This window comes from Myxocyprinus asiaticus, chromosome 23, assembly GCF_019703515.2.
Source record: "Myxocyprinus asiaticus isolate MX2 ecotype Aquarium Trade chromosome 23, UBuf_Myxa_2, whole genome shotgun sequence".
In the NCBI taxonomy this organism is placed as follows: domain Eukaryota; kingdom Metazoa; phylum Chordata; class Actinopteri; order Cypriniformes; family Catostomidae; genus Myxocyprinus; species Myxocyprinus asiaticus.
This window is the reverse complement of record NC_059366.1, coordinates 35514058-35541164: the sequence shown is the minus strand read 5'-3', so window position 1 is coordinate 35541164 and position 27107 is coordinate 35514058. Positions and strand designations below refer to the sequence as shown.

At 40.0% G+C, this 27107-nt stretch overlaps 1 protein-coding gene across 1 annotated transcript; it reads left to right on the top strand.

The window, feature by feature from the left end:
- On the top strand, positions 1 to 26913 carry LOC127413883 (mitogen-activated protein kinase kinase kinase 9-like). The gene is made up of 11 exons (XM_051651429.1): positions 1 to 636; positions 3611 to 4024; positions 6225 to 6405; positions 8925 to 9073; positions 9375 to 9550; positions 12327 to 12567; positions 13241 to 13363; positions 13482 to 13605; positions 13712 to 13824; positions 15597 to 16325; positions 24264 to 26913. Exons 1-11 carry the CDS (start codon positions 258 to 260, stop codon positions 24683 to 24685), a joined length of 3051 nt encoding a protein of 1016 aa, XP_051507389.1. The 5' UTR covers positions 1 to 257; the 3' UTR covers positions 24686 to 26913.
- Positions 26914 to 27107: the final 194 nt, after the last annotated feature.

The following is a 27107-nucleotide window of genomic DNA, read 5'->3' as shown; positions in this document are numbered from 1 at the left end:
GAGCGGACGGGCTGTGCAGGACAATGTTGTTGCCAATTAAAGCAAAAAGTGCCTTATGTTCGGGACCGAAAGATCACTGAACGAGCCCGAGGGGTCCCGTCCGTGTGAAATGAGACGGGAAGCCGGTCTGGTGCCCGGTGAGGCGAGAGGGTGCTTGGATTAATTGCTGCTTATGCTGTTTCTCCGCGCCCTGACTTGAGCTCTGCGGCAGGTTATAGGAGCTGAACCGGGCCGGGTAGCCCCTATGGATCGGCACCATGGATGCTTTCAGTTTCCCCTTTAGCAGCAGTGATGAAGCTGCTGAGTCCTCCAGCCGGCCGGGGACACATATCCCCGGGCATGGCCCTTTGGCGGCGGCGGCGGCGACGACGATCCCGTCCGGAGCCGGATACTGGACCGCCGTGTTTGATTATGATGCCACCGCCGAGGATGAGCTCAATCTGCGGAAGGGGGACCGGGTAGAGGTGCTGTCCAAGGACTCGCTGGTGTCCGGGGATGAGGGATGGTGGACAGGTATGATCGAGGACCGAGTCGGTATTTTCCCCTGTAACTACGTGAGCAGCGGTAACGGCATCACGGAGAAGATCCGGGACACGCCAGAGGAATACGTTGATCATTCGGTGCCTCAGTTACACCGTAAGTAACCCGGCGAATGTTATTTTTACTTTAAATCTTGCTATATTGTGCAGTTTTGTTGATAAATCTGAAAAAACTGTACCAGTTTAATGTTTTATTTTTCTCATAGTGTGGTGCACCACCATCCAATCATCTAAATAAAAAGTTCGTCCACCTTTACTCCGCAGATAACGTGTTAATCTTTTATTTTATTTTTTTATGTGTGTTTTGTTTTTTGACCCACACTGATCATCAATATCCATGACATTAACACACACCCCGCCTATCTCACACGCGCTAACATTGTTTCACATCGACTCTCATGCAGCAGAAGCACTCGTGCGGATTCCGCATTCTCCTTCAGTTTGTGTCAGAGCACAGTGTAGCTCTTTGCTAAAATGTGCTTCAATACATGGATCCAAAACCGTCAGTAAAGCTTTTTCCTGTCAACTTCAAATAGCTTCAAAAACAGTATCATTAAACAAATAAAGGGGGTGTTTACATATTCTGGCCATGTAACTGACATCAATTTTTTTTTGGATTGACTTAAAATATATATGTTGCATTTTTGCATCACGCTTTTTAAGTAAATTCAACTTATGGTCATTTTAGGTCAGCATAACTAGAAAACCTTACCTGTTAGATATACAGTACTGTGCAAAAGTTTTAGGCACATAAGATATTTCACAAAAACATTTGTCTTAAGATGGTTATTTATATCTTCAGCTTTATTGAGTCGGAATGAAATATACATTTTAGACTCCCAAACATTCTTTTTACAAATAGAATAGAATAGAATAGAAGAACAGGGAGCCCTGCAACAGATGGCATGACCCCCACATTACCCCCCACTGAACATCGAGTCTGGGATTATATGAATAGACAGAAGAAATTGAGACAGCCGAAATAGATAGAAGAACTGTGGCAAGTTCTCCAAGAAGCTTGGCACATCCTATCTGCCAACAACCAAGAAAAACTGTGTCCAGGTGTACCTAGGAGAATTGGTGCTGTTTTAAAGGCAAAGGTGGTCACACAGAATATTGATTTAGCTTTTTTATGTTTACTGGACTTTGTATGACATTAATTGATAAATGAAAACTATTTATGTCATAATTTTTGAAGACATCCTCACTGTGCAACATTTTTCACAAGTGCCTAAAAGTTTTGTTCAATACTGTAGATAAATCTATCAGTTCATTCATATTTATTTACTTATGAAGGTATGTCACACGAATAAGATTTAACAACTAATAGAATATTGTTTCAAATTAACTTTAACATTATAGTTTCTTCTTATTTTGAACATTATTAATTATCTCAAAACAAAATAATGACTGAGGTCAATCATTAAACTTAATTCCCCAAAGAAGTGCAGATGAAGCTGCACTTCAGCAACGCACATTCACATGTTGGGAAAATTACATGGATTGAACACAATCCAACTTCACCAAATGGAACAATAATCACCCTAATAGTGACTATACTTGAAACATCTAATTAAAGTAAAATAACATCACAAATAATAAAAAGAGCTAAAATCTCGATTAATTCTTAATAACAGCTAATTAAATGCCCAATAAGTTCCTTTTTTTATGTGTGTTCCCCACAACCTCAGTTCTTTACTTGATTAAGTTAGTTGTACTTAAAATCTTAATTTTATGGATTTTTAAGTCAAAGAAGTTCAAAGGACTCATTCTTTTACTTTATGTATAACTCTAAGCTCTCCTTATAATTAGCTTAATATTTTGTGTTGTACACATTAATGCAATTTAAGTAAAGTTAAAAATGTTATAAATATGTATGAGTATAAGCAATTTATATTGATACATTATGGTTGTTGAGTAAACTAATCGTTTTCTTCAGTAGTATAAATGGATAGGGGGGTTCCCTTAACTTGTATGTTCTTTGTCTAAATGCAGTCTTGTGCCCTGTTGTGAATGTATTGCTGGTGGTCATCTGCTTTGCCTGGATGGCTGCTGGCCTACTTTTTTATCATGTGGATACTGCCAACTGCAACATTAATAAGAGACACAGTGGCCCGGACACACCGTCATCACAAGAGCAGGGGAGAGGAGACACACTCACACACACCTTTTGTTTTACTGCTTCCCATTTTCTCTCAATTTTAAAGCTGCATCTGACCTTCCCTACCAGTCAGATTCCAGTAACAGCTGACTGAAGTGAGACTGAATAACCAATGGACCCTTTTCACAGACTGTCATGACGTGTTTCCGCCTTATATTGCAGTGTAAATCTGGCGTACATTTTTTATATATTCACAATTGTTTTAATTATTTAGAGTACACTTATAACATTATACTTTGTATTATATTACCCTGGAAGTTATTTTAAAAAACGAGTGGCCACAGCTGGGATGAGGTTTCTAATACAGCTGCTGAGGGGATGACAGAAAATGTATCCTCAGTCTGTCTTCTCACAGCTGTAATCCACTGCTCTCTATTTTTCTTTTTTCTTTTGGAAAGCTGTGAAAGCATAATAGTGTTTTTTTTTTTTTCTTTCACGGTTGAAGCAAACAGGTAAGCTAAAATTATATTTGCTGTGGTCTCCCATTTACCACAATACAAGTTTACCCTTCTATCGTTTACTTCCACATTACATACCTGGGTATTTGAAAAGGGTCCATTAATGCTAGTCTCTCTCTGTCTGGCTGTATGACACACATTTAAGTTGTTACTCATATCGACAGCTTGTAAATAAGAATTATTTTTTGTTTGTTTTCATGAATAACCCCTCTCTAATTCACTAAAGAGACACATGGATATGATTTTTAAAAATTAATTTGGGAAAATTTTGAGAAAAGCTATAGCCTCTATTTGTCTGCAGATGTCACTTGGTTTCATATGTTATTGTATAATGCAATTACTTTCATGCATTTTAAAGTGTGGCTTTAGTGTCCAAAAGCTTTTGGGGTCACTTTATGCTCTCTCTCTCTCTCTCTCTCTCTCTCTCTCTCTCTCTCTCTCTCATTCTACAGTGCTGCAGATAGACTTCAGTGAGTTGGTCCTGGAAGAAATGATTGGAGTTGGAGGTTTTGGTAAGGTGTACCGTGCCATTTGGAAAGGCAGGGAGGTGGCGGTGAAGGCCGCTCGTGGGAACCCAGATGAGGATGTGTCTCAGACACTGGAGAGCGTCCGTAAGGAGGCCAAGCTCTTCACCATGCTGAGACACCCCAACATTATGGGCCTTCTGGGCGTGTGCTTGCTGGAGCCCAACCTCTGTCTGGTCATGGAGTATGCCCGCGGTGGGCCACTCAATCGGGCACTAGCTGGGAAACGCATCCCTCCACACACGCTGGTGGACTGGGCGGTACAGATTGCACGTGCCATGCTCTATCTTCACTGCCAGGCTGTTGTACCTGTCATCCACAGAGACCTGAAGTCAAGCAACAGTAAGAGTTCTTTCTTTGTTAGACCATATCACATTGATTTCACAAGCTGTTCTTTCAACATTTCCTTTCCTGTGTGCAATGTGTGATTGTGCTCATATTCAGGTGTTTTGTAAATATGGCCTCAACCCTGACTACAGTCTACAGCCTATTTTTCATTGAAGAAATGCATGTTGGTGTGTCTTTGTGAGTTGAAGTGCTTGGTTTGTGAATCAGCTCTCTCAGTGTGTAAGTGGCTTGTAATCCTGTGTTTGGCACTTGACTTGTCTGATAGGATCCTCTAAACCTAAAGCCTATTACAGAGAATTTGCTTTCACCCTCACTCCCTGCTACTCCCTGATTTGCTGCTAAGAAGTTGTCCTGGTCTGTGATAGGCCACTCAGATATGTGTTGTAGGGGAAACAAAATGAGCTAATTTTAACAACACACTCACATGTGTTTGTTTTTCTATAATGATTGGGACATTCCATTAACTTTTATTTACACGAAGCAATGCTATTTTCTATCCACTAACTCCTAACCCCTCACAAAAACCTTTTTGCATTTATAGATTTCCACTGAGACATCATTTAGTATTGTTATGAAGCCATTTTCCTCTTGGTCCCCACAATATAGGCAAAACCTGACCAACACAAACATCAGAGAATCAGATAGCCAGGCTGTGCTCTACAAGATAATTATTCAGGAGTGTGAATCTAATATCGAACTGCTACAACTTTGAAGCATCCTTGAATATGATTGATGGAATTTTCTATTCATGCAGGTCTAAAAAATCATCTCACAGATAGATAATGAAACCAGCAGCAGAATGTGTTGTGTCCTGAGGAGGTTTAGGTCTGGTGAAGTTACTTTGCAGGGAGTTCGATCATTTCAGCACCAGTAAAGTGGACAGCTCCTTCACACAGTTGCTTGTTGATGAAATGGCCAAGACTTTAGCAAGGTTTTGCTTTAATTATAGTAACTGCAGCATGTGCTCCAGCGCATACTCACTCTATTTCTCTGTGTTTGCATGTTGATTTTGACTTACGATATTAAAGACATTACAGCATAATTTTCTGCTAAGCTGCTTTGAATTTATGTGTATTGTGAAACGCACTATACAAAAAATGACTTGACTTAACTTACAATTGTCAAAATAAGTATCTGCACACTTAAGCCACACTTAAATGTGTATGAATGTCTATGCATTAAATAACTAAACATATATATCAAGCCAAGTGGCATTTTATAAACAAATTATATAACAATGCATATACTGTTAAGACTAAGACTAATACATCTTTTCGTTAATGGTGCTGTAAGCGAATTTAGCATTCTGAAGCTTTCACGTGACTGAGCTTTTGAATTAGCCATGCCCCCTCTTTCCAAAATCCCGCCCTCCAAAGATAATTTTGAGACCAAAACCGAGCAAAAGAGTAGCATTTTTTGTTCCTGTGGCTGTCAAATTCAACAGTGGCACAACTGACAAACATTATGTATCATAGCCTCAATGATCCACTTCAAATACAACACTATGAGAACGTGCAAAATGATTTACAGGTGAAAAGCGTCAATGTCCGCGGTACGCGAACACATTTTTGTTTGCTGTTTACAAAGTCTACAGCTGTCACAGTGGCCAGTGAGATATCTCAGGACACCTATTGCATTAATATCTTTAAGGGAGTAGGCGAATTTTTTGCATACTTTTCCATGAAAAAAGCACTTACAGTGCCTTTAAGCTAGGACACATATGAGAACTTGAAAGGAACTGACTGAATCCATTAAAAGTGACCTTGGGACCAGTTAGTTCAAAAGTATTTGTAAAAATGGCTCAGAAAAGTAAAGACAATTTTGAGAAAAGCTCTAGCCTCATTTACTTGCAGATTTTTTTTGTTTTCTAATGCAATATAATTCATGTATTCTTAAGTGTGACTTAAGCATCCAAAAGTGTCCAAGTGCCCAATACTTTCTGGGACCTGGGACACCTGTACAGTATATGGATGGTGATCGTTAGTCTCTTTTGAGTCTTTTCCTCTCTCTTTTTCCTTGTTTATTTTCAACTGCTCCTTCATCACTGGGTCTCATTTTTGATGGAATCTATAATGTTGTGAACTCCAACTTAATACAATTTCCTACTATAATATCACAATCTCTGTAAAACGTAATTGAATTGATACCCAACTGTTTTATTTACTCAATCATCATTATTGTAATTAACTCACAGTTCTGATTCTGGAACACGTGGAGAACGATGATCTGAGAAACAAGACGTTGAAGGTGACAGATTTCGGTTTGGCTCGAGAGTGGCACCGGACCACAAAGATGAGTGCGGCGGGGACGTACGCCTGGATGGCTCCTGAGGTCATCCGCTCCTCAACCTTTTCCAAGAGCAGTGACGTCTGGAGGTGGGCACGAGGATATGTGTTTGTGTTTCAGACCTATCCATACCAAAGTCCCTTTAAAGCTGAAGAGTGTCATTTCTGTGCTACCAAACGGAATTGTTTAGCAATTCACAACATTGTTTTCAAACAGCCTTTCGAATACACCCCCCTCTGCAGTTGATCAAAGAAAAGAATAGTCCAGCCCCCAACTCACACCCTTGGTAGTGTCAATGTTGTCAGGCTGTACGGTCCACTCAAAACAATTTAATTTGTATAGCTCCACAGAGACACAGAGTTAACAATTTTCAAGAAAATGAAACTACAAATGGCTTACTTATAGTTGTCTCTGCATATTCAGCTGGGTTAAGAGACAGTATTCTAACACCAAAAAAGTTACACACTTCAGCTTTAAAGGTGCTATATGTAATATTTTTACTGTACTAAGTCATAAAATGACCATAATATGTCATTAGAGATTTAGGAAACATGCTAAGTTGAAATACTGGCTTCTCCGATAACAATGCTACAGCCAGTATATTCTACTTTGAGGTTTCCATTCCGGCTGGAATTTCTGTTTATGTTTTGGCCTGTGTGATCCCGCCCACTGTCCACTCACCAATAGTATTTCGACACCACCGGGTTGCCAGATTTGAACAAATGTGCAGGCAAACAATCCCAGAAATTCTTTAAAACGGATGCTCAGTTGGCTAATTTGCGTGTCAACATTCTGGCAACCCGCATGAGCTTCGAGTCTGGGTCGGGGCAGACAACTCTCCAATATTTTTAATTTGGACAGCAGTACCCATTTCAAACACTTGTTGTCAGTCTTACATATAGCACCTTTAAGGCAAGTCAGTTCAATTGGTGGCCATCTGGGCAATGCCCCTGGGTAGCTACTTTCTATCTACAGCAGGCAATAGGCATGCATACTGCTTCTATCTATTTGAATTAGAAAGTCCCAAATGTCCACGACTGTTTGTCAAGATTATATTCCAATTAAATGTAAATATGCATTAAAATCTGCAAACAATGAAATCATAAAGCCATTTCAAAAAACAAATTGAGTTTTGGAATTTCTCCTATTCATTTTTATACTGTCTCTGGCTCTACTTTTTCTTTTCTTTTTTAAATGCTAAAAATTTTCTTCAAAAATAGTTGAATAAAAATTAATAAAAAAATTATTCTGAAGAAGTTCTCAAAAGGACAAATTGAGTTCAATAATAATAATAATAATAAATAAATAAATTAATTTAAAAAAATTATCATAGTCTTAGAATTAAGGTTAGTCCGTAGTCATTTTAATTAGCTCAATTTAAGAACAATTGAAGTCAATTAGAAGTCATTTAGACAGCTTGGTAAACATATATTGTACACGTGGCATGGTAGAGGCTGTTCCCAAAAAAATATGACTTCTACTACTTAATTAAATAGGTGCAAATCATGCAGGTTCATAACACAAATTGTACAACCATATGAATTTAGTTGTGTTGGCCAGACCATAGTTCACAGATGGTAGCATCAAATGAAGATTTTGGTTTTGGTGCCATTAGCCTAGTCTCTGACACTGGTCTTTGTGTTTTTGGTAATGTGCAGTACTTAGCTATTAATGTCAGAATTCTGCTTCCCACCATAAATCTTGATTACAGATTACAGAAGGAGAGGGATGTATAGTAAAAGGGATTAAAAAAACATCTCCATAAGAATCAGTGCTGTGGTTCTTTGTTTTTTGTTTTTTCTCTATCTACCCTTTACATTAATAGCAAGGTGACATGACTGTGTGTGTGTGTGTGTTTCTCCGTATTGGGAAGTCACTAATGGTCGTTCCTACTGCTGGCACTTTAACATTATTGGTGGACTGCATGCACCAAAAAAATCATTGTTTTATTATATCCATGCATGTGGTTGCAGACAAATAATACTGAACACTGAAATCCCTCACACAAAATAACTTCTCTGTCTTGTCTCCACTCCACACCACCAGTATTTCACAGGAGACTGTTGATGTGAGCACCACTGCCTTCTTTCTCACTGGTAGTCGCTCGCGATTGTTGCTTGTCATTTGCATAAAGTTAAACTTTTCTCAACTTTGTTGTGTCGCTCGGCATGGCCACATCTTGTTACCAATGGTCATTGTCGCTCGTGTCACTGGAAGTCGATCTGCTCTAATTCAGAATGAATGACAGCCTGTCGTTTTGTCGCTCTGTGTTGCTGGCGGTGTGAACGGGGCTTTAGTGCTGCAAAGCTGAAATTTACAGTAATTTCTTTTCTCTGTCTCGTTATTTCTTCTTATATTATCAGTCTTAACAAGACTGATAACATGGCAATATTTATTTATTTTTTTGCCCATAAAACACAGATTTAATGGAGTTTTGTTTACTTTGGAACACAATACTTGTCATCTGTTTCATAGGCTTATGTTTGTGTTACTCTTATAGTGGCTGTTTTCTTTTAGCATTCCTTTATTTCCTGCATAAATAATGTTGCTGACAGCTTGTGGTTGTCAATAGAGTCTCGTTTTAACTCTGCGTCTCTCTCTCTCGCAGTTATGGGGTCTTGTTGTGGGAGTTGCTGACAGGAGAGGTGCCGTTTCGTGGCATTGATAGTCTGGCAGTAGCTTACGGTGTGGCCATGAATAAACTGTCTCTGCCGATCCCCTCCACCTGCCCCGAACCGTTTGCCAGACTTATGGAAGGCAAGAGAACCTCTCATTTATTGCTGTTCTGTTGCATTTTAGTCTTTGAAGAACTGTTCCACCTGCATGATTACAGTTTTAAACCCTAAAATGAAAATTCTGTCATCATTTACTCATCCTCATGTTGTTCCAACCCCCCATGACTTTCTTCTGTTTAACACAAAAAATAAATGTTAGGCAGGTTGTTAGCCTTAATCAACATTCACTTTCACTGTACTGAGTAGCTAAATTTCAATACAATGAAATTTAGCTATTTCCCTGTATTCACTGCGAGGCTGTTTGTTTCTTTCACTTGCTGTAGACTGTTGGAATGTGGACCCTCATGCACGTCCCCCCTTCACTAGTATTCTAGACCAGCTGACAGCTATCGAGGAGTCTGGCTTCTTTGAGATGCCAGCAGAATCCTTCCAATCCCTACAGGATGACTGGAAACTGGAGGTGCAAGAGATGTTCGACCAGCTCAGAGCCAAAGAGAAGGTCTGCATGCAAACAAAACACACACACAATCAGACATGCCTATGTTGATGTAGCAGTCTACATGGGGACATACCATAGACTTCTATTGTTTTTATGTAAAGCTAATTATAATTACTATAGGCTACCCTAACCCAAACCCCACCCTTAAACATTTAAAATAAAAAATAAATTATTTATAGCTAATCAATTTTTATTTATTTATTTTTTTTTTGTCTTTTTTTTTTTTTTTTTTGATTGTTTGGTTAATTTTTTTCTTCAAATGAGGATGACCCCCAAATGTCCTCAAGGAAGTTTGGCTAGATTTAGCTAACTTCTGGGGGCAAATTTGTCTCCAGACTAAAGCAAAGTACATACACACCAGTAGCTGCTGTTGCTTTTCAAAAGTGGGGAAAAACAGAAAATTATTTTTTGGTGCTCAAACTGCTCAAAATACTACTCAAACAATGAAATGTCTTTACAAAAATAATTAAATAAGCTAAAAAAGTAGCTAACAAAATAGAGAAAATTGATCGATTGAAAGCCCAATGTCCAATAGGCAATTAGATGCAGATCCAATGCAAAAGGCACACATGAAGCTCCCATAGACTCAAAGAGAAGCACAGCATCCGGGCGCAACAAAAACTGTTTAATGTTTAGAGCCTCTCGTCTGATGAACATCGATCTTTTGCGCCATTGACTCGAGTAGTACAGGTATCTGCCATAGACTCCCTTCATTGTGGCTCTATTGGCCATGCATCTACAGACTACAATGAACATTCATATAGAAAAAAGTGGATTGCGTTACTTGAATGAACAGTGTGATAGTGATGTGTAATATTTTACACCTTTATTCGCTAAAATATTAAAAATGCACAAAGAGTGATGATGTATATATAAAATATACAGTAGGTTGTACACACATTAAATAAAGTTAAAAAAGCATGTTCCTGTTTTCTCAATGGGACATCTCACTGAGTACATTGCATTCAGTAGATTTGTTATACAGTTTACTGTACATTCAACGAAAACTACAGGTGCATCTCAATAAATTAGAATGTCGTGGAAAAGTTCATTTATTTCAGTAATTCAGCTCAAATTGTGAAACTCCTGTATTAAAGAAATTCAATGCACACAGACTGAAGTAGTTTAAGTCTTTGGTTCTTTTAATTGTGATGATTTTGGCTCACATTTAACAAAAACCCACCAATTCACTATCTCAAAAAATTAGAATATAGTGACATGCCAATCAGCTAATCAACTAAAAACACCTGCAAAGGTTTCCTAAGCCTTCAAAATGGTCTCTCAGTTTGGTTCACTAGGCTACACAGTCATGGGGAAGACTGCTGATCTGACAGTTGTCCAGAAGACAATCATTGAGACCCTTCACAAGGAGGGTAAGCCACAAACATTCATTGCCAAAGAAGCTGGCTGTTCACAGAGTGCTGTATCCAAGCATGTTAACAGAAAGCTGAGTGGAAGGAAAAAGTGTGGAAGAAAAAGATGCACAACCAACCAAGAGAACCGCAGCCTTATGATTGTCAAGCAAAATCGATTCAAGAATTTGGGTGAACTTCACAAGGAATGGACTGAGGCTGGGGTCAAGGCATCAAGAGCCACCACACACAGACGTGTCAAGGAATTTGGCTACAGTTGTCGTATTCCTCTTGTTAAGCCACTCCTGAACCACAGACAATGTCAGAGGCGTCTTACCTGGGCTAAGGAGAAGAAGAACTGGACTGTTGCCCAGTGGTCCAAAGTCCTCTTTTCAGATGAGAGCAAGTTTTGTATTTCATTTGGAAACCAAAGTCCTAGAGTCTGGAGGAAGGGTGGAGAAGCTCATAGCCCAAGTTGCTTGAAGTCCAGTGTTAAGTTTCCACAATCTGTGATGATTTGGGGTGCAATGTCATCTGCTTGTGTTGGTCCATTGTGTTTTTTGAAAACCAAAGTCACTGCACCCGTTTACCAAGAAATTTTGGAGCACTTCATGCTTCCTTCTGCTGACCAGCTTTTTAAAGATGCTGATTTCATTTTCCAGCAGGATTTGGCACCTGTACACACTGCCAAAAGCACCAAAAGTTGGTTAAATGACCATGGTGTTGGTGTGCTTGACTGGCCAGCAAACTCACCAGACCTGAACCCCATAGAGAATCTATGGGGTATTGTCAAGAGGAAAATGAGAAACAAGAGACCAAAAAATGCAGATGAGCTGAAGGCCACTGTCAAAGAAACCTGGGCTTCCATACCACCTCGGCAGTGCCACAAACTGATCACCTCCATGCTACGCCGAATTGAGGCAGTAATTAAAGCAAAAGGAGCCCCTACTAAGTATTGAGTACATATACAGTAAATGAACATACTTTCCAGAAGGCCAACAATTCACTAAAAATGTTTTTTTTATTGGTCTTATGATGTATTCTAATTTTTTGAGATAGTGAATTGGTGGGTTTTTGTTAAATGTGAGCCAAAATCATCACAATTAAAAGAACCAAAGACTTAAACTACTTCAGTCTGTGTGCACTGAATTTATTTAATACACGAGTTTCACAATTTGAGTTGAATTACTGAAATAAATGAACTTTTCCACGACATTCTAATTTATTGAGATGCACCTGTATGTTAAACTCCCAGCTGTGGTGTTGCCAGACTCTTTAATGACTTAATGCTCCTTAATGACTAGATGTGTGCCAGATATGTTTACCAGATTATACACACTACATGGAGCAGAATAATGGGTAAGTTGCATCTTTCTCTCTCTCTCTCTCTCTCTCTCTCTCTCTCTCTCTCTCTCTCTCTATAGGAGTTAAGATCCTGGGAGGAGGAACTGAGTCGTGCGGCTCTACAGCAGAAGTACCAGGAAGAGGCTTTACAACGGCGTGAGCAGGAACTGGCGGAGAGAGAGATTCACATCTTGGAACGAGAGCTCAATTTCATCATTCACCAGCTGTACCAGGAGAAACCACGAGTGCAACACCGGCACGGAAAGTTCCGGCGCAGTCGACTTAAACTGCGCGATGGGAACCGCATCAGTCTGCCTTCAGGTTAGCATTTCATATTATTGCCTGGATCTGTCATTATTTACTAATCCTCCTTGTTCCAATCCAGTATTACTGTTTTTTTGTTGTTGTTTTTTTTTTTTGTGTGGAACACAAAATGTGATTTTTTTTTTTAAGAATACCCTGGCTGTTGTTCTCCACTCTTTCCCTTCACAAATCTTAGAAATTGACTAAAAGTTGTATGAAAAGTTGTATGTACAGTCTACAAAAATGGAGTGTCAACACCATTTGATGCCAGACACCATTGGTTCTTGAGTGTCTTGTGATCAAACTTCATAAAATTTGAATTGAGAGCTACAGCGGAAGGGAAGATTTTTTTAGTTAATAATGACTGAAATTTTGGTCTGTTCCTCATACAAAGCTATTTTAAGTTTTCAGAAGACTCAGAATACATCAGACAAGTCATATGGACTATTTGTTTGATGCTTTTTTGTCATTTTAAAGCTTGACATAACCAGGTCTCATTCATTTTCATTATTTTTGAACAAATAAAAACAGCCTGCATATTCTTCAAAAATTCACCGTTGGTGTTCTATGGAAGAAATTATGACAGAATTGTAATTTTTATGTGGATTTTTCCTTTAAAAAATGTGCGTGTGTCCGTTTATAATAGCTTGTGTATGTGTGGGTATATAATGATATTATGTGGGTGTTTTAGATTTCCAGCATAAGATCACAGTACAAGCATCACCATTTTTGGATCGAAGGCGGAGCCTTCTGGGCAGCAACTCCACACCCCCAAACAGCCCTCCTGTTTTGCCACGCCTCCGCGCAATCCAATGTAATTATGTTTGTTTAACTTGTTGATTTTGCATATGTACTTGTGAATGTTTGTTTGCATCTACGATGTACATTGTCAAACCCAAGGTTCTAATACATATTCATAATCATTGTGATAGTGACCCCTGGAGCAGGAGGTCCAGCCTTGGGTCATAACCCTGTGTTCCAGTGTGATGAAGAGGAGGAGAGGAAGACTTTACGGAAAAAAGGGAGAACACACCGAGAACACAGCGCTGATGAGAGGTGTGTATATGGGTGTTTATACACAGTGAAATCCTTCACCAAATGTGTTAACACGTGTAATTACAAACCTCTGTGTGCATATGTACTGTATATATGTGTCATTCAGTTTGAAGACACCTAAAGAGGGCAATCGCCAGCGGTCCTGCAGTGCTCCAAACCTGCGGCGCTCCCCCAGACACAGTCCTGCAGTACCAGGAGTGTCCAGCCTGGCTGAGACAGGTAACACTCACTTCAAATTGTATTATACTGTTGTTACATTAGCATTATACAATATAATGAATACCGACACACTGAACTTGTGGTGACTTGTGGCTTTTATTTTGTATTCTGGTTGAATGTGACACTCGTGTCCCATGAGCTTGTGCATGGTGTATTAGAGTGCATTAAAGCAGGGGTTTTCAACCTTTGCTGAACCAGGGACCCCGATCCAGATTCTCAGTCAATCCAGGGATCTATATAAATATATATTTTTGGTTAAAGCTTAAAAGAATAACCAGGGCTCCAGACTACGACTAAATGGTTGCATTTGTGCGACTACAAAGTTGGCCAACTCTCTGATTGTGCGCTGTCGTTTTTTGTTGCACGGCTCAAGGCTCAATGGACAGATCGGTGCAGAGATGTGCATTTACATGTGAACTGGTCTGGGTCATGGATTCGGCTTTGATTTATTTGTTTAAAACCTCTATGAAAACCCATAATGTGTTGGTGATTAAACTAGTCTAAAATTTTATTAAATGGGCCCAACATTCTAAACAGCATTGAAAGGAATAAAAGAGAAACCTGTACTATGAACAGACAGAAATTGTAAGGCTTTCAATCCTCACATCACAGATATACAAAAATATTTAACATGAATTTATATCAATATATCGGGGTAGTGAGGGAATACAATTTAATTTCTGGATGTGTTTTTCTTATGACATGGAATCATTTGTTTTATGGTTACTGTCCATTTAATAATGGTTTTACTTTTATCTTTGGTTACTATGATCTAATTGAAGAAACCATCAAATAAACTATGGATACAATGGAACTTTCCTTCTGTGTAAAATCTTTTCTAATGCACTCAGATTGTAGAAAAAGGCTTTGTTTGTTTTCAGATGACTGTATTTTAATCAGCAAGATCCTGATGAAAAGAAACCGTGAAAGAAAACGAATTCCCATAATTTATACTTTCTCTCCGCTTCCCTGTCACATGGAGATCGATGAAAAAACAACAGCGTGAACATTAAAAATGGTAATAGACTGAATTTTGATGCGATTCATAAAGTAACTTTGCCCTGTGTATGTGTGTGATCGTGTACTTATCCCCTTGAGGTTTGCCATAGAAAGTGTATGTCCATACGTAACCCAACTCAATTACGATTATGAGTGGCTTTAAATGGAAATAATCATCCAATCGGAAAATTTAAAAAAGCGGATACATACACAAACATAAGAACTTCATGGATCTTCTTCAGTGTGTCTGAAATCTACATGCAGGGACACTTATGAGAAGCACTTTCTTTGTCTTTTTGGACTTTGTTGTCCTTTAATGTCGTGCAATAACACACTGAAATAGTGATTGATATATGTCGTCATTAAAGAGAGACCCTCCCCTCCAAATTCGATCACAAGTGGTCACAGGAAATGCATTTAAGCAACTAGATGTAAACATCGATGTGTCTCACCTGAACACGTGTGATCAGATCACCGAGACGTATCTTAATACTAGGTGTAAACGGGTTCTTTAAGTCCCAAGGAAGAAAAAAAGTCAAAAAGGTTTTGGAGTAAATGACGACAGAATTTTCATTTTTGGGTGAACTATTTCTTGTAGCTTATCAAGTGAATAAAAAAAATTTCAAAGATTTTATGTACATTTTATTTACATTCTGCAACAAAGCAGCCAAACAACCATACACTACAAAAACTACACAATATTACTGACAAGCTGGGAAATGGTGATGTTGCAACATTGTGAAATCTTTGTGCCCCCTCCTCTCTCTCTGTAGAATATGAGGACTGCTGCTTTCCATCGGAGTCAGCTGACTCTCCGGGCCAGTCATACCTCTGCATACCATTCCATAGGGATGCACCTGCTGCAGACAGCTACTGCACAGAGAGCAGCACGACTGGTATGGCTTCTGAGGTGTTCCCCAGTTATACGCGACGGAGCCCAAGCAGAAATCGTAGATCAGAACTGGTGTTGTTAGGCTGTGGAGCGGCACTGGCTGCTATTGGTTTAGGTCATAACTTGATGGACCTAATACGTATGGAGGAGAGTGTACGTCCACGATGGGAAGGTCTGTTTCACCGTACCTGCGGTCAAAGTCGTGGCACCAGCCCACCCACACGCAAACTCTTTAAACGGGAAAGCCCTCAACGCCCTCCCCCTCTGCCCTCTTCTTTAACACTCCTTTCTCTCTCTTCTGTCTCTGACTGTAACTCAACCTGTTCTCTCCTCCGCGCCGAGAGCAAAGAGTTACTCGTACTACGCCCACCTACGCCTCTGGGACAGACCCTCCCTCCTATTAACCCACTGGTCAACACCCACTTGGAGAGTTTTAAACGGCACCCTCGTCAGTCTCTCACACCTACACATGTGCCCTCTGCGCCCTCTGCAACCTGCAGGCTTCATCGTACACCTTCAGATGGTACAATAAAGAAGGGTAGCCCACCTGCCTGTACCAACCACAATCTCACCCCTACCATGCCCTCAAAAACAACACAGGAGCACACAGGTGAGAAACTCATGAAAACCTCTGTTACCATCAAGAGCAGCAATTTGAATTTTGTTATTAGGCCTGTTTCATACATCACTGTGTCTGCAGCATGAGTCACAGAGCTGTGGTTCTACAACAAAAATAAAAAAAAATTAATTCAGGGTTACCACACTGAGAATGCACAATTTCAAATTTCTGGGTTTAAAATTGTAAAGTAATCAATAGTGGGGTAGATTCCTACAACGGTCAATAGTAATGTTTCTATCCAAGTTGTGAGTTTAAATTATGAAAAATAATTGCAAATAAAGCAGTGTTTCCATCACATGTGTTTAACAGAACAAAATCGTCACTTCTTTGGAAATTGGCACTAAATATAAGTTGTTGCCACTTGGGAAGCCACTGTGTCTCTTTTGTTAAATGTAGTAAATTCCTTGCGGTTTCAGCGCTTAGATAGAACACTCTCTCAAATCTCATGCTTGCTTGCAATCAGCAGCAGATGCCTTATATCTGGGGACGAAGCGTGTCGTTCAGGGAGGTAATTGTAGCCAATAATTTTGCTGACAGGCTTTTCAGAATGGTCAGAGCAACATTTGAGATGCTATGTGATGATATTGGTCCACTGGTTTGTCCAGTTATGAGTGAATTATTAGAAGTCAAGTGACTTTTTTAATCTAAAAATGTATTAGCTAAATGATTCAATCGTTTATGCGCTTGTCTTTCTATTGAATAAAAACTGTATCCACCTCAAACGAGCATATACTTTTTTATGCACCTTTTGGAGATTTTATTTTCAGTTTGGTGTTTCCACCCAGCATTTTTTATGTGATATCCCACAATTTATTTAAAAATATGTGGATGAAAAACCAGCTAATGAGAAACCACAACAATATATATATATATATATATATATATATATTTTGTATTCTCATTTGTTCCAACAGCAAAAGAAAAAATCCACTATTACGTTTTCAAGACTTCCAAAAGAGGAGAAAATAGAGAGAGATGTATTACGGCAGTCAGAAGAGAGAAAGATGCCAAATTTGCTGTCACTCCCTCAGCAGCTGTATTTGAAACCCCATTGTAGCAGCTGTATTTGACACTCCATCGTAGCAGTGTTGACTAGTTTGTTTGTTATTTTAAATTAATGCCAGGGTAATATACCAAAAAGAATAATGTTATAAATTTACACTAATAAATAAAACAAAATATGAAAAATATTTGCCAGATTTACGCTGATAAATAAGGCGAAAACACATTAAAATGGTCCATTTCCATACACAACGTACCTGTTACCTGTTTTGGTTTTCCGGTCCTCAGTGTTTTTTCACTCGCATTGGAGTATGTTCTTAGCGGATAATGTGATGGTAAGTGCATTAAATTTGTGAAACAAAATTAAAAAATAACATAAAAAGCATTTGGCTCCATAGTGATTTGGATGACCATTTTTTGACAGTCTTCACCTGTCAAAGTTTAAGGAGTGGGTGGATGACATAAAGCTATAAACTGAGGTGAGTTAAGTTGATTTCATTAACTACTTTGAGTTATTATGAGTGCCAGCAACTGCACAAGTTGGGGCTGAACTAATTTTTACTCCAACTAACACTTAAAATGATTGTTGTTCTCCATCTGGAACACTCATATTGGAAAAGATGTTTGTAAGATGTCTAAAATGTGAACATACGACAATTTCCTAAATGTTCCTACAAACGATTTATAAAATGTCAGTACACATGAAGAAATATTACTAAAAGCATCCCACTTTATCAGTAAATCGTCTCGGTTACGTATGTAACCTCAGTTTCCTGAGATGAAGGGAAGGAGACATTGCGTCGCTAAGCTGATGCTATGGGGAGTGTCCTTCTACATGACCTAGTTAAAACCTTACTACAATAACGGCAGGATTGGCTTGTTTAAGCCCTGCCCTTTTAAGCATGAAGCTGCGGTATAAAAGTGGGCGCGCAAACGCCATTACTCTAAATTTTCTGACTAAGGGGCAAAGACCGCATGGCCCGCACCTAATTGATAACCAATATCTTGTTCCCTTCATCTCAGGGAACCGAGGATGCATACGTAACCGAGATGTTCCCTTACGATTCAGTACACTTGACATTGCGTCACTAAGCTGACATAACTACACGACATAACCTTCCCAGAGAGGAAACATGATGCCACACGTGAATGACCCTCATGGTGAGCCAGGAGGGGAACATTCAGAATATATACATGAACTATGGTCATATAGTATGAATTAACCCCTTCACAAACCCAATCGGGAATGAAGTTTATTTGTAATGAAAGTGCCTGTGACTTTTGGGAAATACAATGTCTGAATGCAGGCGGTTGTGTAAAATGACAGGGAGCCTGTACTTAAAAAGAGGGGCATATGTATATGTTTGGCCAATGAAATAGCAAGCACTCTAGACAGAGAGGACTTGCTATGAGAGAGACGTTATGTCTAGGTTGTAAAACCTTGCGAATGTGTTTTGAGAAGACCATCCTGCTGCAAAACATATGTCTTGTAAGGACACACCGTTCGTCCATGCTCGTGAAGAGGCTATGCCTCTAGTTGAGTGTACTTTAACACCAACTGGACAATTTGCACCCTGCGATTCATAAGCCAGGTTGATCGCATCAACAATCCAGTGAGAAAGTCTTTGCTTGGAGACCGACATTCCTTTCGTGCGTCCTCCATAGCACACAAAGAGCAGGTCAGACAGTCTGAATTGGCGGGTGTGCTCAACGTGTGTGTAGCGCTCGCAAAGGGTATAACAAATGCATGGACTGTTCCTCTTCTGAATTAAATGGTGGGAAAAAGGCTTGAAGGTGAACTACCTGCGCTCTGAAGGGTGTGGTTAAAACCTTAGGCACATAGCCTTTCCTGGGTTTGGCAGTGGTTTTTGAAAGACCCTGACCAAACTCCAGACATGAATTGTCAACTGACAGTGCTTGCAAATCACCGACCCGTTTTACTGAGGCCAAAGCCAGCAGTAATGTGATCTTAAGAGAAAGCACACGCAATTCAACATAGTCCAGAGGCTCGAAGGGAGTCTAGTTAGGTCCCAAGTCAGGACTGTAGCCAGGCAAGGGGGATTAAGCTGCCCCACCCCCTTAAGGAATTTTATGTTTTTTTTTTGTTGTTTTTTTTACCCAATTTGGAATGCCCAATTCCCAGTGCGCTTTTAAGTCCTCATGGTCGTGTAGTGATTCGCCTCAATCCGGGTGGCGGAGGACGAATCCCAGTTGCCTCCGTGTCTGAGACCATCAACCCGTGCATCTTATCACGTGGCTTGTTGAGTGCATTGCCACGGAGACAGAGCGCGTGTGGAGGCTTCACGCCATCCACCGCGGCATCCGCGCTCAACTCACCATGCGCCCCACCGAGAACGAACCACATTATAGCGACCATGAGGAGGTTACCCCTTGTAACTCTACCCTCCCTAGCAACTAGCCCAATTTGGTTGCTTAGGAGACCTGGCTGGAGTCATATTTGCCTTTAGAGGTGCCAACTTCAGGTGCGAGATACGCAGATATAGTCACCACATAAACTTTGAGCATTGACGGAGTGAGCCCTGTGTCCAATCGCTCTTAAAGTAATGTATGAATTTCAGGTATGGGTCAGTTCACTGGGTCTTTGCCGTGTGAAAAGCACCAATTAGTGAACACATTCCATTTTAGTGTGTAAAGGCGTCTCATGGACTGTGCTCTAGCCTGTAAAATGGTGTTCATAACCGACTGAGCCAATTCTGTCTTGTCCGCTGTGCTCCGTTCAAAGGTCACACATGTAGGCTTCACAGCTCTGGCTGGGGATGCCAAATCATGCCTTGTGTTTGAGAGAGAAGGTCTCTCCTCAGCGGTATTTCCCATGGAGGCCCGTCCAGTATTTCTACCATCTCCAGAAACCAGGACTGATTGGGCCATTTCGGCACAATTAACAGAACTGTTTCCATGTCCACTTGGACTTTGCTAATGACAGAATGCAGGAGGCGCACCAGGAAAAAGCATACTTGTGTTTCGCCGGCCATACTCGGGCCAGCATGTCCTGTTGACTTATATTCACCACTACTGTTGTGTTGTCCGAACGAATCAGAATGTGTTGATTTATGATGTCAGAATGAAAAGCTCTCAAAGCTAGAAATCTTCAGACAGAACCGTGGAAGACAGAACACTGTTGAAACAGGGTAAGCTTGCGCTGAGTCGGCTGCCTTCGTTTGGGCCACGGCTTGTGTGGCTTTACTCGGGGGCTTGGCGGCGACATTGGGCGGTGCACCGAGACAGAGCAGGAGTAAGCAGGTTGTGGTGAAGTACTGCTCCATTTTGGCATAAAATGTCTTATAGCCTGTGAGTATTGCTGAGTCGTGACGTAGCGCTCAGCAAATCTATACACAGAGCCACAGAAAAGGCCAGCTGGAGACGCCGGAGCATCAAATAGAGTGGCTTTTTCCACATCACGCCAGATGTGACTATCCAAAACCACCAGGTTGCCCATTGACTTGCCAATGGCATGTGCAGTGATTTTCGTGGCTCGCAGTGCTAATTCCGTAGCAGTGCAGAGATCTTTGAACATCTCTGGATCATAGCCTTGCTCGTCCATTTTCTTGAGGAACTTAGCTTGGAAAACTTGGAGCACCGCCATCGTGTGGAGTGCTGAACCAGTTTAGACCACCACTGAGTATAATTTTCCAGCCAGTGCGGACGTCAGTCAACACAGCTTGGAAGGATGAACGGGACGTGATTTCCATGGCCTGCTACTCGCCGGGCAGAGATGTGCAGCTACCGCCTATTCCACTGGGGTAGTTGGGCATAAACTTTGTCTTCTCCATGGTCCACTTTAGTGAGGAGAGTGGAATCACTGGGCGAGCGAGCTGAATAGGGCACGCGCCAGGATTTTGTCAGTTCGTTATGAACTTCCGCGAAGAACGGGGCAGACCTGTGGAACGCGGTTGCTTGTCGACGTCCGGACTGCAGGAACAATTCATCAAGGCAAGATTTTTCAGGTTCCTCTAGCGGACACCACACGAGATTACCCTCCCTGGGGGAAGGGGCGGCAATGTCCTCCATTGACCACTCACCAGATGCAGTGAGAGACATAACATCATAACCAGTGTCAGAACCGCCGAACGTGACAAGGTCGTGCGCTCTTGTAGAGGGCAGAAGCTCATCACGCACATAATGTATTGGCATGGACGCAGTACATGGATTTTGAGGGGCTCACGCGGCATGTGCCGGCATGAGGTCCACCTCAAATTCACCTGCTCGACCTCGTGGCCCCGCCGTGCCTCCTCATGTGATCCCTCGGGAGGCTGAATCGTCCCTCAGTATGAAAGCGATTTGTGAGCGAAGCGTCTTGAGACTAATGCCCTCTCAGTGAGGGCAGTCTGTCTGTCTCTATGAGAGTTTTCTCTGTGTGGACAAACAGTGAATGCAGCTCTCAGGCTGATCTGATGGCAGGATGTGTCCCTCGCATAAGGAACACTTATGAAACGACATCTTTAAAAAGACGTGAACACATAAGCGGCTCTTTTAGTTATATAAATATATATATATATCAACAATATCACAATATCAACAATAGCTTATAAGGATACAAAACACCTGCCGAAGCGCTGCGGGGAATCAGGATGCTGAAGCGGCCCGTTCACCAGTGAAGCATCAAGCGGCAAGGCGGAGTAAATGTGCAGTGGAGCGTAGAGTCTTCTTGTTGATGTGAAGATCCCGCCCGCTGACTCGTGTATGTCTATGGTGAAGTATTAGAAAGCTTCTAGATGAGAGATGAATCGCTGTCTTGAAGGAAGAAAATTCTGAGGAATGGTGCAGGTGTGCCCACTTTTATACCACATCTTCGTGCCAAAAAAGGGCAGGGCTTAAACACCATGGCCAATCCTAGCGTTATTGTAGAAAGGTTTCAGCTAGGTCGTGTAGAAGGACACTCCCCATAGCAACAGCTTTGTTACGCAATGTCATGGGTACTGAATCGTAAGGGAACGCAATTCATCTTAAAAACATGCGCATGTGAACGAGCGCATGGACTCCACCTACAGAACGCCCACAAATATCCTAATATGATGAGATAGAATTCAATACAAGCACATTTACAAGTTATTTATTAGTTAATTTATTCATTCATTCATATGGAATGTTCTTGTGCGTTTGGCAAGGTTTTCTAAGAAGTGAGTGCAGCTACCGGTGTCTGCCCATATAATGTAGTGTACTCAACAACTCATCATTATTATTATGTTATTAATTATTATTAATTAGTTATTAATTTTCATGATCAATAATAAATGCATTAATTGACCATGTTGTTTTCTGTAAATCCACAACATTCTTCATCAAATGTCCATATTCTTGCTAAACCTTAATTCCAAAAAGAGGTTTACATGCTCATTTACTTATAATAATATGCATAGTCTACATGGGAATCGTATTCTGTATAAACTCACCCATAAATGTATAAACTCACATCATAAATTGATGTGCTTTTTAACCATTTGTATATTGATTTAGTTATGTTTAACTATAATTTCTCCTCCTCCTCTCTCCAAAAATAAGCTTGACATATTATGTACCATATATTCCACCTGTCTGTTATCTCGTAGGTGGGTCTCAAAATTAATTTATTACGGAAACGTGCAGATAGGGCTAAATAAATATTCTGTTGCAGCAGATTTCCAAAATAAAAAATTTACATATACATGTAAATGTATCTAAATCTAAATAAGACCACATTCTGACTGATATCGTAACATTCTTGTTCACGTAAACGTGCTCACTTATTAATTAATAAATCAGTCAGTTACTGACTCATATTTGCATCACTAAAAATCAAGACATCGCATACTGGCATAAGCACAAAACAAATTTCATACGCATGCGTACGCATAAAAACATTTTCACGTCAGTTTCTACCTTTATAAATCTTGATTTGTTCCACAGAAATCTTGATTTTATACGTTTTTATTTGTTCCACACTGAAAACCATTATTATTATCAGTTAGAAAAGGTATAGCAACCCACGTCAGAACAGGCTAAAGCTCCGTACCAAATGTAGCTTGAAAGCTATAAGAGTTATTTTAATAATTTTGGTCTTGGTTTATGGATTTTGAAAAACCCTAAAACATGTCAGTAGAAAAACAGTATGTTGGCTTTGTCAGATGTCTTTTTAAAGTAGTTCACTCCATTATTTCTCCATAAATTGCAAAAAATAGTTTTGATAAATAAGTCTATAGTGCATTTTCAACATATTTTCAGCTGAATTCAGTGAGGAACACCAGAGACAATTTAGCAGAGATGGACCACTGTATTAAAATTAATGGAAATTGGACCAGCCAATGGATGAATCAAAGTCCCGCCTTACATTTAAAAGAGCCAATCGCCTTTTAGTTATCGCCTATCAGTCAACTCAAGAATGCTTGTGCGCATTAGCTGAACCATTCTTATAAATAGTGTTCTTTTATAGCATAATCTAAAGACACACAATTTATGAAACTATTTTTGTCAGATTTTACTGCAGATTTTAAATAAGTTCTTCGAATTTTATGTTGACCAACGGTTTTGGAGATTTCGGTCTTTCCCCAATCAAGTAGATTTGAGCTGAACTTTCTGTTACAAAGAAAATAGCTGCCCAGCCTGCCCGGAAACATTCCAAAGATGGCCGCCGAGTGGACTGACTTGCCTTGAAATGGACTTTGGCAATGCACAATAAAAAAAAGTCTCAGCACCAAAACTTTATTCGGAGTACTTCCTCTTCTATGCTTATGCATAATGCTTGCTAATGCTCTAACCTTTTAATATGGGTGCCAAAATTATTATGTGCTACTTACATGCTGCAGATGCGAGATGTAAGAAACAGACCTCAGAAATGTATTTACTTCAACTGTAATTTGTTGTTTCTGAAATTAGTTGCAGTCATGTTCCTGATGAGGCTGAATGTCTGAGTTTGTGCATGTGCTTTTGTAGTGCAACATAACTGTGCAGTCCCATGGAGCTTAAGTGAGGACCCCTCGGAGGTGCCCCGTCTGCCTGACCCAAACCTCATTTTCCCACCTACACCACGTCGTCGCTTCCAACCTGAGCGCCCCAAGACTCTCAACTTCCTGGCTAGGCCTCGCCCATGTCCACGAGCTCGCTGTGGATCCCAGTGGGGTGAATCTCCCGCCCACACCTCCAGCACTGAAACCCCATCCACTGTGGAGTTTGGAGGAGGTTTGGCCATCTTGCCCACTCCAATGGAACCAACCCCCTGTTCCCCTTGGGTGAATGCCAGCCTTTTGGGCCAGCAGGATGAAGGACAATGTAGGGATGGGACCCGGCCTCTCTCATCAGACCTCAGTTTAACCCGAGACACACCTCACAGAGTGCGATCAGGGTTTTTCTCCTGACTGCACTCTGATAGTCATTCTTCAAAACCGAACTTCACACACAGTGACGGATATTAAAGGGATAGTTCACGCAAAAATGAAAATTCTGTCATCATTTACTAACCCTAGTATTGTTCCAAACCCATATGACAGCACTACTCAACATACTACTCAACATCTTTTGCGGCCCTCATTATGATTTCCATTTTCAAGAGTAACGCTACAGAGGAACAAAGAAAGTTATATGGGTTTGGAACAACATGAGGATAAGTTATTACCAAATTTTTATTTTTGGGTGAACTATCCTTTTAATGTTTCTCACAAATTCAGACCCACATGGTTTCAGATGTAGCACTTAGACCATCGGTACAGACAGGGATAGGATCTAAATTACATCCACTGTTGAATAGAAAGGTATAAGCTGACTGCCTCTACGAGAGTTCTCATTATACAAATATAATTATATTAGGATGGTTTTACAGATTTGATACCTTGATATGGGTAAATTATGCACACACATGTGCTTGGTTTTGTGCTTTACTGGTGTTTTCATCAGTGAAACCATGTAGATTTTAGAAAAGGTTTTCAATAACGGCTCTTAATAATCATTTAAACTCCTGGGGTCTGAATTATGTAATAGTGCAGTTTTGATAAGCTCTTCTTCATTAAACACTAAGGTCCAGGTGTAATAAGCTATTGTACAAAACAAGCCAGTTGCTTATTAATGGGCGGACTGATTTCCGAGTCCTTTAGAAAAGTACAGGGTCTGCAGCTTTAATTTTGAAAGGCATTTATCAGAACACTTTTATATTCGTAAACTCGTTTTTTTGTTCATATTGAGTGTCCTTATGCACTGTATTAAATTCCGGTCAGTATGTATGTACATATGTCTGCATGTTTATGGTAGAATTAGGACCTCCCTGAAGGCTAGCTAAGATGTTTTGGACAGTTTTCAGGATTTATTTGTCATACATGGATGAGATTGTACACCTTTAGAAGTGCTTTTTTTCTGGTCTCATGAATGTATATTTTTGTCATATTTACACTGTCCAAGATCACTGATTGTTCTGTGGTTTTTCAATGTAGCATGAAGCACATAGTCAATCACAAATAATATGCTAGTTTAAAAACAATGCTATAAATTCTTCATTATCCAGAACTCAGTTGCCAGAATTGAACATCTTTAAAATGAATTTATTGGCTCTAAATTGATACTAACAATAGTCAGGTGCATTACTGCAGTCTTCCAGTCGTGTGTGTGTGTGTGTGTGTGTGAGACAGATGTACATGCATCATGCATATGTGTGTTTCCATCTAATTGAAGGATTCCATGCTGTTTGTCTATTGAATTTCTTTTGAGATTTTTTAGATGCATTGAATTTGTTTTGCAATTTTATAAGGTGCATATCTTTTGTGCAATATTTGTTATACATTTTCATGTGCACATCGATATTCATTTCTGAATGTATTTATTTGTTTATTTTGCACATTGCTTTTTTATATTTTGTGATGAAACTGATGAAATGTTTCTGTCTGACTTTCTGAACATGCTCAGACATGCAGATGTGAACATTCTTTTGCACACATGCACCTCTACATTGAGGTTTACAGCAGTGTTGTCTGCTGTGTCTCTCAACCCTTAATCTTTCATCTCTGTACTTTCAGAAGTTCCTTTAGAGAGAAAACAACATTTGGAGCCAAAACACAGAGCATTTGTTTGTCTTCCCCTTTCTGCCACTTAAGACCTGCTTATACATAAAATTTCAAAATAATTTCTCATGTGTTCACCTAAACAAAGGCCTGAGTCCTGAGTCCTACAGAGTCCTGAAATTTCTGACAGTTGACTTAGGATCCGGGATCGCTTGCATCATTCCATCTGAATGTGATATATTTTTGTTTTTCAGGCTTGAAGGAATGTGTAGCCAAGATGAAGAGCATCTGCTGTCATTTATTAGCACAATTACTGCTGTCCTGGAGATCTGGGCAAGTGTTTTGGGTTCTGAAGCCGCTGCTATGAAACTTATATTGCACCCAAGCACATTAGACTCATGAAAGAGCTCAATTAAAGCCCTGAAATGATGAAGTGTGGTGTTTTGTGATTGATGTCTTAGTACTGGAAATTGTGGGCAAATATTATTAATGTCTTGAGATGAGATGGAGTATGATGAAGAGCATGTAACGAAACACGACGATACGTCATGTTCACTTATCTCTTGGTGAGCTCATTAAATTGATTTGGGAGCAACAGTGTGCCGACTTTGATGCATGTTTTTATTGATACATACTGTATATACAGTATATATTTATATTTAGTTTTTTTGGTCATGTACCTGGATTCAACATTTTTGGAGGTGTGTAGTTTTTACGATTTTTGAAATGAGATGTTCCAGCTGTGTCACTTCCGTAAACATTAAATATTATTTATTCAATTTGAGCTCTGTGA